At 43.2% G+C, this 16,263-nt stretch overlaps 1 protein-coding gene across 1 annotated transcript; it reads left to right on the forward strand.

Moving 5' to 3' along the window:
• The first annotated feature begins 7,211 nt into the window (after nt 1-7,211).
• Nucleotides 7,212-11,010, forward strand: LOC117864250 (GDP-L-galactose phosphorylase 2). Its single transcript, XM_034748283.2, has 6 exons — nt 7,212-7,576; nt 8,272-8,372; nt 8,941-9,246; nt 9,334-9,519; nt 9,837-10,097; nt 10,413-11,010. The coding sequence occupies exons 1-6, from the start codon at nt 7,459-7,461 to the stop codon at nt 10,737-10,739; spliced, it is 1,299 nt and encodes a 432-aa protein (XP_034604174.1). The 5' UTR covers nt 7,212-7,458; the 3' UTR covers nt 10,740-11,010.
• The last annotated feature ends 5,253 nt before the right edge of the window (nt 11,011-16,263 follow it).

The raw sequence follows: 16,263 nt of genomic DNA on the forward strand, positions 1-16,263 counted from the left end.
ACAGACTACAGTCTAGAAAGAAATTAAGCTTGTTTCACGGTGATTAGATCCTACTCCTTGCACTGAAATAAAATATATTGAAATATTACGAATTCAAAAGGGCCTGAAAAATTTTGGGTTTGAATCTCTGGATGGTTTTCACACCATCACCGGGTTGAGAAAATGTTGCTACAATTACAAATATTTGAGGGCACGATTCCCTCCCATGTGTAAAACGTGTCAAAGAAATCGATAATCATTCAATGGGAGGGCACGATACCCTCCCATGTGTAGAACGTGTCCATCAATTGGGTGACTCGAGAGTTGGCGCATAATCTAAGCTAAATTGTCCTCCTCGCGTCGTGTCACTCAATCAGATAATAACATGTCTATCTTCTACTCCCTCCATTTCAAATTGTAGGTCGTATTAGCTTTTTTAGATTTATAGATATAATTATGCATCTAAATATAAACTATATCTAGGTGTATAGTAAAATTTATACACCTAAAAATATCAAAACGATCTACAATTTGGAACGGAGGAAGTAACTGTATAATATAAACAAGTTCCCCAAAATTATATTTTTACACCATCGTTCTATATACCAGTGGAAAACAAGGAGCTTAGGTCAAGTAAAATAAGGTGATTATTGGTGAGTAGAGACTGTCCTTGAATTCGATTTCAATTTGCAGTTGGCATTGCTCAGCCTGGTCAATAATATAACGATGCTTCGGGGGTCAGGTCTTCTAGATACTCCCTCCGTTCCAAATTGTAGCTCATTTTGACATTTCTAGATTTATGATTTATAATTTTTATTATACACCTAGATATATATTATGTCTAGATACACAGAAAAATCTATAATAAAAATATCAAAACGTCTTACAATTTAGAATGAAGGAAGTAGATAGCATAATGGTACCGGAACATCCATCTCACTAATTAACCTCATCACCTTTGCTACGCAATCTGCAGCTTCCTGCGACGTACGTGATCTCCCCGGCCTCGTCAAGTGAAAGCATCAACTATACTTATTAATCTAGTACAAGGACATAATACCATTATCGTTTCTCCTCACGAACCGAACAAATGGATCGCGCGCTGAGGTCATCTCCTACGCCATGACTGACGCTTTGCTGGTGTGCCGCCGGCTGCCATTTTTATTTCCACGCCTCCGATCAACGAGCTCACTGTGCAGGGTGTTTGGATCTCACCAAACATCCATCCCTCCCCAAATATATATTCCAAATATATATTGCTTTGCCGGCAGCCCAAACTTACGTCATCACCTTCTCTTCTCTTCTCATGCATGTATAGAAAACTTTTTATTTGGCAAACTGGATTTTCATTCGAACCTTTTATATTGGGGGCTGCGCCAAAGATCATATATTGATTTTGTTGGCTAGTACTCCCTCCGTTCCAAATTATAAGTCGTTTTGGCTTTTCTAGATGCATAGATATTATTATACATGTGGACATGGAGTATATATAAATGTATAGCAAACTCTATGAATCTTGAAAAGACAAAACGATCTATAATTTGGGACAGAGGGAGTAGTTAATTGTGTTGGACCAGTTTTGACAATTGAAATTAAGTCTGAATCTCTTTATAAATTCAGAAATGGGCGCGGACCTTTGTGACCAAGAGGAGAAGGAAGCATCGTCCACACACTGAGGTGTACTCGACTTTATGAATTTAGAATTGAACTCACGTGATAAGAGTTTTTCCCCCAAAAAACGACCTGTATGGTTTGCATGGCCACGAAATTAAATGGAGACACAATATAATTAAGTCTGGTCGGACAAAGACCGGCGCATGCGACGGTGAATATGCAACAAAATCATTTTGATCGATGCTCAATATCAATTTTGCACTAGAGAAATGTGGTGTACATGACTGCCTGTTTATTTGAGGCATACCTGAACCCTCACATGGTGCAAACGACCCCACTGTACATATTCGCTTTCGCTTTAGTTGTACTCCCTCCGTTCCAAATTATAAATCGTTTTGATTTTTTTTATTCATAGGCTTTGTTATGCACTCAGATATACCCTATGTCTAGATGTATAATAATATCTATGCATGTAGAAAAGTCAAAACGACGTATAATTTGCAACGGAGAGAGTACTATTGGAATGTTGCATGACCGTTATTCGATTCCGATTCGATCCGTTTCTAAATTTTCAGAACAGAGAAAAACAGGACTAATTCAATTCGCACCCAAAATATGCTTTTCAGAACAATATTATTCTCATGGAATATCCTTTGTGGTTTTTTAGCCGCATACATAGGCCTGAAATTGATAGTCACGAAAAGGTCGTCAAAAGGCATTTTCATGTCTCCATCACTGAGAACGACTTCAGTACTATAGAGTCCATGTAAAATAACCAATCCTCATTTGGTCGAACTTTCATCAAGTAATGTCGTTAGCTCATCTCACCTCATAATCTGTCGCGTACTTTTTTGACAAAAAAAAAAAGCAATGCAAGAAACTCTAGCAGCCAGGGAGTACTTGGACTACAAAACCGGGCCACGCCTTTTTCTGGCCGGCGATGAATTGCCCCCGCGATTGTGGTCGAGTTCATTGCAGCATACAAGCCATCCGATCCCAATCATGTGGATTTTGGGTGAAGACAAATTGTGGTCACTGCTGGTCCCGGCAGCAACTTGTCCAAGATATGTAATAAGATCACAAGCCCTGCATAATATAAATCGATCTTGATGTGTAATCAAATGTCAGTATCCACATCGAGATACGTATCTCTATCTGCTGAGATTTTCAATAGACGGGTCCAGAGAAAGCAATAGCAGGAATGCATTATTGACGAGCGAGATAGATCGACATAACAATAACTTTTTTAAAAAATAGAAGAAAAAAACTGGCATTGCATTATTTTCTCAGTATTATCCCAAACTCAGTGCTACAAAACATGTTGCGTGGATGAAAATTGTTGGACACGACAATCTAGCAAGTGATGTGAATTTGGAGTTCAGCAACGAAGAACGGATTTTGTTTTTCTTATCAGCATGAGAATTAGACCGGTTTAAAGAAATGGTAAATATAAGGAACGTGTGGATTGGATGAATACGAGCCGTCCATGCCCCTTGATCCTGGACGTCCATTGTTTAGACTTTCCACCAACCCACGATCCAGGAAGCTTCTCTGCTTGGAAACGGAGGAAAGAATCTTTGACGAAGAAAATCGACCTCCTTTGGAACCGAGCAAAGGTTTTTGCCGTCAGAAGAGTGAAAAATATCGAATGCTAGCCGCTGCCTGCTAGTGAAGAAATCAAAATAGAGATGATGAGGAGATCGAAGCAGATGAAGCCGAAAATATGTTTTTGCTGATGACTGCCCTCCAAGGCTCCAAGCTCGCGCTGGCGCAGACGCCGTCCCGTGTCACGCCCATGCCGAGTCACATGCCACTTGTGCAAAAATGGGGAAATGGCTATGCATGCATATGCAACAAGCTGCCATTGGAGCTGCATGGACGGTGGGCACTCCCCACACCTTTTTTTTTTCCCTTTACAAAAGACTTAGTTACAATGGATGGAATAAAATTCCCGCATATACTATAACTGCTTGACACTGTCTCACAAGTTACACTTTGACTATTCATTTATCTTAGAATATATATATTTTATGATTATAAACTTATCATTATTTGAAAGTATATTTTATTATAAATCTAATCATTTCAAGTTTGCATTATAAAAATTAAAATTATTAACTAAATTATTGATGAAAGACATTGATATGCGTGTGCACCTTACACACGGGTCTAGGTCTAGAGGTGAGTACCACCCTGTAGCTCCCTCCCGTCACCAACGTGGTCATAGCAGATGAGATATCTGCGCTGACGAACATCAGCAACATGCATATAAACTATTTTCTGCACTGCACGCAACCGGAGAGCTAAGCCCTCACGTGCGGTGCATCTTGCCTCGTGGAACGGTTGGTCTATCAGATCGATCGCTGCAGGCTGCAGCAGGCTTATTAGCTTTTTTTTAATTGATTAATGCTAAACTAAACCATGCATGCGATGAGACCAGTAGCTTGGATCGCAGAAATCTGCGTTAAATAATGTAGATCCAGAAATATATCGCTTGAAAATAAATTTCTGGGTCCTAGAAAAATGTATACAAGATCGGGAGGTCATGAGATCGAATCGCTTATGCATATACCATCAGCTTGATGGGGTACCGATCAGCATGAAGCTTTTAGATATATATATATATATAACTAGTCCGTACCATCAAATTGAAGGGCTCCTGTGATCTCTGATCATCCTAACCACGTGGCTTATGCACAGCCACATTTGTTTAAACAGGAACAACCCCCCACCCCCACACACACGCGAGGGAGCCCTGCTTTTTTTTTTCTTCAACACACGGTACACACACGCATACACCTATATACACATATTTCGAAATACAATACATATATGTAGACGGTTATATAGACTAGGTTGACGAAATTACGTATTCAATTCCTCCACTAATGTCATTTATTTTCATATGCAAAATATAACCATAAAAAGTATTTTCTGTATATATATAACAACATCAATTGTGCCATTTGATTAGTAAAGACGTGCCATGATAAAATAAAATAAAACTTGTAATTTCAAAACCGTTCCAATAATAGAATGCATGCATACTTCCGATCCCAACACACTGACGTGATCCGATGATATATGCTATTCGTATTATAAATTTGCAGTTGATATGCACAGCCACATATCATGCATGGAGACACATCCCGGCTTTAATAATATAGTATACTAACACCAATAGCTAGATGATCAAAGGCACGGACAAGCAGGGTACGCTCAGCGTAGCTCAGCTGGTAAGGTTCCTTATGGTGGAACCCGTCCACTAGTGCTTGCATTACATTTTCGAGTCCTCGACTCAACACTGGTGCTTGCATTTTTCTAAATTTATTTTAGAATTTAATCAGTGCTATTCTTTTAGTGGTAGGCAACGTGACTGTCGACAACGAGATGCCAGTGGTTGTGCGTGCGTGTATACGAACGTCTGAATTTAACCGGCGCTATTCTTTTAATGGTAGGCAACATGACTGTCGACAGCAAGACACCAATAGTTGTGTGTGCGTGTATACGAACATCTGCATCTATACTATGCGATTCGAAAGGAAAAAAGACACAGAGAAGCAACAAATTTCGTGTGCCAGTAGGCAAGTACACTGCTGGCTGGTAGTGACACTGCGCGTAGCCGCTAGCAGGTGGCCGGCGGCGACCGGCGGCGACGTGGTCCCGTGCCAGTGCACCGGTGCTGTGCGGCTCAAAACCGATGTGGGGAAGAAGACCGGGATGGGGCCGGTGGGCCAAATGCATGGCAGCCACTCAAAAGCACGGGGCCGCGGATGCCACCACGTTCGGCGCGCGGCGAGCTTTCGTTTTTACGTGGTGCACACTGCTCCATCGGTATAACCGCCTGTGTGAAACACAACACGACTCTGACTAGGTAAGAAGGCACGGTCTCAGTCGACGACGATCTTAACCGTTGGATATTCGATCCAATGAGCACCCTCTCTTTCACCTCCAAATGTCACATTCTTCTCCGTTATCTCTCTCGTACCAAACTTCGTCCTCCCTTCGAGTACGCTCTCGGTTCACTCATCGCTTCCAGTCGACTCATGGTTGTGCCTGTGCCATCTAGCATGCGCCACTCGCTGTCGGTTCACTAACCTCTTAGGTAGGGATGCAAGTTATATATATTTTGGGTTATTTAGAGGGTGTTTGATAGTATGTGCTAAACTTTAGCAGTGTCACATTGGATGTTCAGATGCTAATTAGAAGGACTAAACATGAGCTAATTATAAAACTAATTGCACAACCTCTGTGCTAATTCGTGAGACGAATCTATTAAATCTAATTAATCCACATTAGCAAATGGTTATTGTAGCACCATATTGTCAAATCATGAACTAATTAGGCTTAATAGATTCGTCTTGCGAATTAGACTCCATCTATGCAATTAGTTTTGTAATTAGTCTATGTTTAATACTCCTAATTAGCATCTAAACATCCGATGTGACAGGTGCTAAACTTTAGCATGGGGTATCCAAACACCCCTAGTCAACCAAGAAGTTGATGAAATAAACTGGAATGGCATTTCATATAAATAATTGGGAGGATAAATAAATTAAAGTGGCATGTCATTGTAATTATCCAGAAAAACACAGGTACCCACTTGCATTCCTACTCGTAGACCATCCACTCGACCTCACGTATACCTACTCTCTCGGTCTCTTCGTTACAAATTACAAACCATTTTAATTTTTGGAGTTCTTCTATGTGTTTAGATATGCAAACAAGCCGTATATATAATATTTAGGTTTAGGGTGGGAATCGAAATTAGTGATAACAAGCAACTATTGAAAAAATAGCACGGGTAGAGTAATGATGCCATCCATCGTTTGTGGTAGAACTATTCATTCGAGCTTGAGTTAATAACTTAAAAGTTCATATTTTTTTGAATTTATTTGATGTTACCAATTTACAGCACGTAATAGTGCTAAGAAAGAAAAGAGGTCAAATTTTAAAAATAGTTACAGATGACGCATAAGAAACCGAAAAAATGTATACCGTGCAGAACCTGCGTTTGTTGCTCCATCCAAATCCTGTTTCTCTTGCCATTCCCGTGCCGCCGTTGTGAAGGCGAAGTTCTCCTTCAGCTACCGTAGCATCAACAACTAAACGAGACGGAACCTTAGCCAGCCAGAGCTCCTGCAGATACCAAACGTGACACCACACAGAAAACAAAACAGAAAATAGGAATGGCCTGGCCGCCCCGGCTCCGATCCAGGCCGGCTCAGATCCACCACACAAACGCCACACCACCTCAAATCCGCCACCGCGGCCGCCTCCAGCTCTTCCCCTATTTAATGCCACCCGGCCTCCGCCCTCTCGCCTCCCAAACCCAACCCACCCCAGTCCCCATCGCACGCAGCACAACCCCCCAACGCCCCCGCCACCGCCACCGCCGCCGCTCGCCGGAGAAGAGCAACAGGAGAGGAGAGGGGACGCGACTCCAGGAGCCTCCGCGACCTCCCGCCCGATCCCCGCACCAGCCCTTGCCCCCCCCCCCCCCTTCCCCCCCTCTGGGCGTGGCCGAGTTGTAGGCATCACGGCTAGCGTTGCAGCCCCCCGGCGCGGCCCCGCAGCTGCGCAGGTGGAGCCCACGGGCACCATCGCCTCCGCCGTCGCCACCAGCCCCGCCCCGCACGGCGGCCGCGGGGCGCTACCCTCGGCCGGAGGGAGCCCGTCCGACCTCCTCTTCCTCGCCGGCGGCGGTCGTCCCTGCCTCTGAGACGCCGCTCCTCCCTGCCTCTCCCTCTCTCTCGATCCCTTCTTCTTCTTCTTCTTCTCGTAAAGTAGCAACCGCCGCCGTCGTCTGCTGACCCCCCGACCCCGACAAGCACCCGAGAGATTAGCACCCGCCCGAGAGCAACCATGGAGATGAAGCTCACCATCAGGAGGGTGCCCACCGTCGTCTCCAACTACCAGGAGGACGCCGACAAGCCGCGCGCCGGATGCGGCAGGAACTGCCTCGGCGACTGCTGCCTCCCTGGTGAGCCCACCTACCCGCCCACCCTTTCCTTTCCATTCGTTTACGGTCAATCCCACGTCGTTTTCGCCCCAAATCTGGATGAAATTTTTTTAAAGCTTCTCTTTGATTAAGATCCTGCCATTTTAAAAATTTTGCCACGGCGATTTGTGCCTGATTCGGGAACTTTGTACAGTAAACTAGTAAAGGCCTCCCCTTGCGTTCCACAAACTTGGGGGCCTTTTCAGCTAAACAGTCACAGCAGGGTGCTCTTTCTTTTTTTAACTGTGCTATTTTTAACTCACCCTATGGTTAAAAATTGTAACGGCCGCTGGTTTCGGGTTGAACAACTGGCAGTTTCCCCGCCTCCAGTTATGTTGGATTAAATAAGGGTATAAACTAGCATCTTGGGCACTAGATACTTACAATTTTTCTGAAAAAAAAAATCTCAGCTGGAAACCCATGTCATCATACCGCAAGCAAAACAGACGGCCTTTTGTATTTATGTGAATTTTGTATGGCAGTGATTGTTTACTATACACCTTTTGCTTATGTGCTTGATTTTTTTAATAGTTTCCTGGAAAAAATATTTTTTAACTCACTAATACATCAACCCTGCACGAACAAAAATATTGTACAATTTGCTTCACTTGACATGAAAGTAGCAAATTAAGCTACACTTCTGTGGAATTAACATTTGCATGCCTTTCTATGTGCAGTTTCAAAGCTCCCCCTCTACGCTTTCAAGGCAAATCCGGCAAAGCCTTCACAGGAGGATGCTTCTTCAACTAAGTCCCTTGTCAATATCCTCCTTACTGAGGTAAATAAAAGCTTGTGGTTTTGGTTGCATGGCATTACGAACTTTAACTGTGCTAGTTTTGGATGAGATGTACTAGGAGTCATTTTATTCCACATGCAGTAAGATATTGAAAAATCTCTTAAATAGTTAACGAAATATATTTGGCAATAATCCTCTCTTGTTGTGTGTACATGTAAGTGCACTCAAGCAGTAGCAAATGCATGCATGTAAGACTTGTAAGATGATCGAGTTACTGCAACAACGGTGTTGTTGTCGTATATGGTTCATTCCTGTAAGTACGTGAATTGAGATATCAATTTGGTTGTGTCCATGCAATTTTAAATACTGGATAGAGATCATTTACCTACTATGGCACTAGAACTAGTCGAATATGCACATGTGAATCTAAATGTCTATCACTGCTTCAAATAATATAGGCAGTTTTACTTGAGTTTTGTAAGACGCCTAAACAAGTTATAGATGGTTTACCGTGAAAGTTCGCTGAAATGGATGAATAGTGAAGTCTAGTTCCATATTCTATTCCTAGATTTGAATTCTGAGTTTAATATTTTGCTTTTTATCCTGACAGTGGGAGGACAGGATGGCTCGAGGCTTATTCCGCTATGATGTCACTGCCTGTGAAACCAAGGTCATCCCTGGCAACCTTGGGTTCGTTGCACAACTGAATGAAGGCCGCCACCTTAAGAAGCGCCCTACCGAGTTCCGTGTCGACCGTGTGCTTCAGCCATTTGACCCTGCCAAGTTCAACTTTACCAAAGTTGGCCAGGAAGAGGTGCTCTTCCAGTTTGAGAATGGTGCTGGCGATGACAGCTACTTCCTGAATAATGCTCCAATCACTGTTGCTGATCGTGCACCAAATGTTGTTGCTATCAATGTATATCTCTCAGCCACACTGATAATGCCACTTCCATTCCATCTTGTCTATTCTTGATTCCAATGGCTATTTGCAATTGTTTTACAGGTGAGCCCAATTGAATATGGTCACGTGCTTCTCATTCCCCGTGTTCTGGACGGCTTGCCTCAGAGGATTGATCCAGAGAGCTTCTTGCTAGCACTGCAGATGGCAGCTGAGGCAGCTAGCCCATACTTCAGGCTTGGTTACAATAGTTTGGGTGCCTTTGCTACCATCAATCACCTCCACTTTCAGGTATTGAACTATGCATGGTATCTAAATTTACTTATCACCACAAAATGGGAACCAAATAGGAGCATCCAGTACTGTGCAGATAGTAGTATTGTTTTAATGTCATGTCCACTTGTACTCTTCTGATAAAATCATCAAACACCCGCAGTTTTGAGATGCTGGTTGTAGCTGTCGTAGTGATAGTGAACTTTGTGCATTTGGAGAGCAAGAAAACTGCCATATGCATTTTGATCTGAATAATTTGCACAGAAACTGGCCTATCGAGCAGTTGGTAACTTGTTTGAAAAAAATTTGTTTAGTACTGAACCTTTTCTTCACAGGCATACTACTTGTCAGTGCCTTTCCCTGTCGAGAAGGCAGCTACCCACAAGATCCCTCTTTCTGAGGACACAATGAAGAGTGGGGTGACTGTGTCCAAGCTGATAAATTATCCTGTGAGAGGCCTGGTATTTGAGGGAGGGAACACACTGAATGACCTGGCAAATGTGGTTTCCAGTGCTTGTATTTGGCTGCAGGACAACAATGTGCCTTACAATGTGCTTATTTCAGACTGTGGCAAGAGGATCTTCCTCTTCCCCCAGGTAAATATCATTACACAATTATGTACTTTTCTGAAATGTGAACTGAACTGTGTGCTCAGGTATTTTCAGTAACCATTAGTATTCAGAAATCATTTGCATAGTTGCATGTAGTTCAACACTGTAGCTGTAAGATTCATGGTAATTAACACTTCTAGGTGATTTGTAGTATTGTAAGCAAATCTTATAAACTTTGGATGGTTTACATTAGGGAAACAGAGGATATTACATGTTACATTCTCTGTAGTTCTGTCTGCATTGCTGGAAATCACTTTACAGTGTCTTAACAAAAACTTCGTATCTGTTTCAATAATGCAGTGCTATGCTGAGAAGCAGGCTCTGGGCGAAGTGAGCCAGGAGCTGCTGGACACCCAGGTGAATCCAGCCGTGTGGGAGATCAGTGGCCACATTGTGCTGAAGCGGAGGAATGACTATGAGGAGGCATCTGAAACCTCTGCGTGGAAGCTCCTCGCCGAGGTCTCCCTGTCTGAGGAACGCTTCGAGGAAGTGAAGGCCTACATCTTTACTGCTGCTGGTCTGGTTCAGGCCGATGAGGAGAAAGTCAGTGAGGGTGAGGAAGCAACCTACACGCCCGTCCCCGTCGCCCCTCTGCCTATTGCAGAAGGCTGCCTCGTCCTCCAGTGAGACGGTACTGCAGCTGCAGGCCGTCGTCCTAGTAAGCATGTCATGGTTGTCTCCGGTCTGGTCGCCTATAGCTCTGCCATAATAAGATCCGTGTGATGGAACTGCTGCCTGGTCTGGTCTGTGCGCGAAACCTGTGCTCCAACTTGCTCTCGTTTGTGTATGCTCTCTGTGGTGATTCAGTGATTCAGTCCTCTGCAATATTAAGCGGAGGCTATGTGTATTATTTGGGTCGTTTTAGAACTAAAATGAAATGTGATGGACATTGCTAGTATATGCTCTCTGTTTCTACCTTGTGGATCGTATATAAACAAGAGAGAATTGGTCACTGCATCGTCTGATGTTTTGGGGTCCTGTAAATTGTTGATCTAGAAAATTTTAAATGCGAAAATTGGCCTCGGCCCATAACTCCCAGCAGGTATGTACTGGCCTGGTGAACATTCATGGGCTAGATTCCTCGTCTGATATTTTGAAGTCCGCGGACACAAATTTTTGATCGCGCACACCCCGCTTCATTATCAAGTGGTGCATCATTTTTTAAGGACCTGCAGAGCATTATTTTTTCACTCCTAGAACACGAGGTAAAAGATGTTCAAATTAGTTGAGGAGATGAGGATTAAAGAAAGGGGAGAAGGAACCCTAAAACAGAGCTGGGGAAACCATGTTCTAGGTGTCGCAAATAAAAAAAAATCATTAGTATACAAAAAATGGTCTATTATGGTTAGGTGTGGGTGGTGGACTGGTTATAGGCCTGCTAATGGGGTGGAGCCGCCCCTCACCCACCCCTCCCCGCAATTAACAGGAATCGACGCGGACGCGCTCCTACCCAAAATACCATTTAATTAACCCGTCCCTCCCCGTCCCATTTTATGTAGGTACACCGTGGGTTCAACATGAGAACATAATATAATACTATATGTACCAAATTTGTACTGCTAAGGATAAACTTACAATAAGAGTCATGCACATAGTAGTTAATAGCTGTGATTATACATCTAGTCAAGGTGATCATGGCAGGAATTTACAAACTCATTAACATAAATTCAAAAATCCAATCCATCCTGACAAAAGAACTTTTGGTACTAGGATGTCACTTCTTCAGTAGCAGTGCATCACAACACTATCATAAACTAAAAGTAGCAGTCAGCACAGCACATCATCAGAAGCAATGCAGTCAACGTGTTGTCAACTATCAATAAGAAGCAGTGCAGTCAACGCTCATCTGTCAATAAGAAGCAGTGCAGTCAGTTCGGTAGAAAGTAACCTTCAAAAATAAAAATTATGTATCCTAATTAATTGACAGATAATTATATGATGGAAAAGGAATTAGATGAAGCAATCTTAAAAAAGATGGGTGCACACAGATAAGGATCATTATGTTAGGTAGGTACAGATGTAAAGATATGACTGAAACAAGAACAAAGGAAATCTCAATTAGTAAAAATTACAGTGATATATTTATACAACCAATCTTTGCAGCAGACCAAAGTTTCAAGAGTGTTCATACCATCTTGGACAAGAATGTTGAGTATATGAGCACAACATCTAACAAGAAGATGCTCACCACCAAATAACATGTCATGCTTTCCGCTTTCTTGCAGAAGATCACGAGCTGCCTTGTTATTTGCTGCATTGTCGAGTGTGATCATAAACATCTTCTCTTTGATTCCATAATCTGTCAGAACAGTTGTAATGGCTTCCTCAATAGCTACACCCATATGTGGATACTTCACATCCTCAAATGCAATTATCTTTTTCTTCAAAACAAAATCAGGGCCAATATAGTGGTCTGTCACACAAATATATCCCAACTTTTGATTTGATATCCAAAGATCATATGTGAAGCATATGCGAGAGTTAAGATTCAAAAGTTCACTTCGTAATTCTGTCTTTGCTATCTCAAACTTAGCAACACATTCATTACGAATCATTTGTCGCCCTATGCAGCTAAATGTGGGTTGCAATGACTCCATCCAAGGCTCAAAGCTTTCATCATCAAACTTATTGAATTCTACATCAGCTCTAACACACCATGCAACATCAAGTCACGACTTCTCTATTGATTAAAGGTGAATGAACCATCTACAAGCTTTTTCTTCATTGTAGTGACAAATTTGTTCCTATCATCACTAGGGACTTTGGGGCAATACTCTGCAATGTGAGTTCGAAGGCTGTTTGTACCTGATTTCCTGTTTGCAGTCAACTTTATTCCGCAGTACTTGCAGATTGCTTTTAGGACACCATCTATCTCGACCAATTCCGGCTCATAATACTCCCATACTGGTGCCCTTCGATTTGGTGTTTGCGATGGGTGCTCTCACTAGTACCAGAGACCTCTAACCGATGAGAAGATATCTGTTTCAAAAAGGCATAAACGATAATCAGCAGCAATATCATACATATGAAATGCAATGATAGAAGCTAATAGTGATTGAATATATATTCTGATGAAAACATAGTGCATGCACCAATCTCTAGTTTTTTTCTTTGTGTATGCAGGCAACAAGTTGTGCGACATGAACTAGGAGGAATAGTGCTTAGCATCGGTATTAGCAAGGTTTGATCTGTGTGTTCTGAATAGTTTCCACCAGCACATCAAGCATCCACATTCAAATACTTTTCGTTCTAAATACTCTTCTAATTGATGTTGTAATGCTACATGAACTAGAGCCGATTGGATGAATAAAAAAAATAAGCTTCAGCAAGGGATCTGATTCCAGAGAACACACTATTAAATAAACAAGCTAAGAATAGCTATGCATGCAAGAATGAAAAGGAATACGAGATTAGGAAACAGATCATTAAGGAATCGGAGAGAAAAGGGAAAAGCACCTTGATCTCTCGAAGGGATCCGATGCTGGTGTGGTTCCTGAAATAGGATCTGTGGCGTGCTAGTTGGAGGTGGACGGATTCGGGGTGTTGTCGGCAGGAGCGGCGCCAATGTCGCCTTTCTTGGTGGAGCGTGGCACCCTCAGCTCCTGCACGCGGGAGTGGATGCAGCGGTGGCGGCTAACGGCACCTCCCCCGCAGATTTGGCAAGAAGAAGAAGGTGAAGGGGTGATGCGGAGGAGATAGAGGAGGGGGCTGGAAGGGGAGTACCTGAATATGCCGTTTTTGTTGGAGGAGAGCGGCGCGGCAGCGGCCGACGGTGGTGGTGGCGTGGCTTTCTTGCGGGAGTGCAGTAACCCGCCTTGCAGGACTGGTGTGCACGGACGCATGACACCCCCATCTTGCGAGGTCAACAAGGACCGGTTCCAACTCACCCCCGACCCGCGCTTTCACTAGACCCGCCCCAACCCGCCCCGCTAGCCTTTAAAATCCATTCTCACCCATCCTAAAGAAACCCGCATAAACACCTGTCCCGAAGTACCCATTTCGCCCCGCCCCATTAGCAGGCCTAACTGGTTATCCTCTGGCTGGGACTCGTGGGAGGATTCCCCTCCATACACAATGTGGTTACTCCAGTAGTCCAGTCGACATTAGAAAGTCATTAAACTACTTTACTCTTGAGGCATATGGCCGGATTAATAGTGAGAGTTGGCTGACATGGGTTGGTACTTGTTTGTTCTTTATCATATTTTTTTATATTTTCTTATATTTATATTTTCCAACTGGCTACTCTCTTCTCTTTGACCAGTCATGTTTTCCATGTCGTGGGAATTTTTAAGAAAATAATAGTTAAACAATTAAATTCTTCTAACTAGATCTTTCTCTTGCCTCTCTTCCCGCCACCCCCCAGCTAGTTGACCCTCAAAAAAATTTCTTCTAGCTAGATCTTTCTCTTAAAGGCTCTTCTAAGTTCTAACTAGACCTAATAATACACATGCAAACAAGATGAATTTTGGAGTGACGCCGGGGTGGAGAGACGCCGAAGAGGTTTTCAGATATCTTATGAGCCTTTCAAAAGTTGTGGGCTAGCCTGTCCGCCTCTCCCCCTTCACTCCAGGCTATATGGGCCTTTTCTCCAGCAGACAGATTTTGGGTTTTGGGTGGCGCCCGATTGAGCAAGCCGATTGAAGCGTCCCCACGTAAGTAGAGACTAAATGTGATACAAATATCAGTCCCAGGAGGCTGATAACACATTTATTCAACAGATGGTTCGAAAACCGTACAACTCCCGAAGGAGCGGGCGGGCAAGCCACACCCAAAGAAGAACTAAACCAACAACGATACAAATCTGTTGACACCAAAACTGTGTTGACGCAAAATCCTAGCGGTGGTGGACCCTGCATCAGCACATGAGGACCTGGGAGATCTGCTTAACTCCAGTGCAGAATCCAAATCGGCGCGCGTGGTGTGCGCGGGCGTGCCAGTCAGTTTGACCATTCAACTGACAAGGAGATGATAGTCATTGTGAAGTCCGAGGCAACCGGCCGATCAGGCCGATATAATCTCTGCACAGTAGCGATAATGGTGCAACAAAATAAATCATGACAAATATATCGGCTGTGAAACCGATTCCAGTACCTTGATGAATGTGAGTGATTCATCAGCCATCCAGCCGATTTAATATAATTTACAATAAATATCAGCCAGACGGCTGATAGAAAACAGGATTCTGTTGAGTTGTTGCCCCGCCATAGCTAGAGCTACAAGCCGATGAGATCTAAACTAAACTCTCCACCAATATCTCTAGGTGAAACCACAGCGATGCGCCCGGTAGTTGCAGTCTAGAAATATTTAGCAGGATGTTAATCTGAACCTCGCCAGCCGATGAATCCAATCATAACGAAACTTAATCCCAACAGCACTCGAAAGGGTAACCAAGATTAAGATGCAACATGCTATTAAGAATAGATCTATCGTCTTTTCCGACAGAATTAATAACAATTAATATGTCGTAAACGGCAAGACGATAGAATAGACAAATATTAGCCGATGCAAGCTTAATCAAGGCGGGATAACCGGTGAATACCGTAGATCGAGACAGAAGCGATGCGCCGTAAGTCAAAGATCCAAGATACTCGATAACTGGTAGATGAAACTAGACGAAACCACAGCGATGCGCTCGGTGGTTAAAGCCTAGAACACCTAGTGATGGAACTTGCAGCTCGCCGAAGATCGAGGTCGATGCAGCCCAGCTTGCTAGAAGGAACTCGTCGAGAAACTACATTACTCCTACTCCTAGGGCAATGGCGTGGAGCCGAAAGGTAAAGGTAAATATGTTTGTTTATTGATCGTGTGATGATAATTACAATGACCAGGACCCTTTATATTTATAGGGCGGATGGCCTTTGACGTTACATAATTGGCATTTTAATCACATACAAGGCAAGTCACGTACATAATATTTTCTAATCAAAACTCTATCTCTAACTAACCCAACTCTATCTCTAATCAAGCTTATCCCTAACCAACTCTATCTCCAAAATATTTTATTCTATAAAACAACCTCCCGTACGTGCGCTTCCCTTGGATGCCAGACTGTTGGAACTCTTGCCGTGTACATGTGTGCGTTGACTTCTTTTAATCTTCTAGCTTTCTTGCTTTCTCTTTCTTCATGCACATGTTCCTGATCTCTACGGCC

The sequence above is a fragment of the Setaria viridis genome, chromosome 7 (genome assembly GCF_005286985.2).
Source record: "Setaria viridis chromosome 7, Setaria_viridis_v4.0, whole genome shotgun sequence".
In the NCBI taxonomy this organism is placed as follows: Eukaryota; Viridiplantae; Streptophyta; class Magnoliopsida; order Poales; family Poaceae; genus Setaria; species Setaria viridis.

Excerpts from the sequence above, each read along its gene's own strand:
- LOC117864250 (XM_034748283.2), top strand. The coding sequence starts at position 7,459 with ATGGAGATGAAGCTCACCATCAGGAGGGTGCCCACCGTCGTCTCCAAC. Across the intron at positions 9,247-9,333 it reads CAAATGTTGTTGCTATCAAT|GTGAGCCCAATTGAATATGG; the intron begins GTATATCTCTCA and ends ATTGTTTTACAG. Across the intron at positions 9,520-9,836 it reads TCAATCACCTCCACTTTCAG|GCATACTACTTGTCAGTGCC; the intron begins GTATTGAACTAT and ends TTTTCTTCACAG.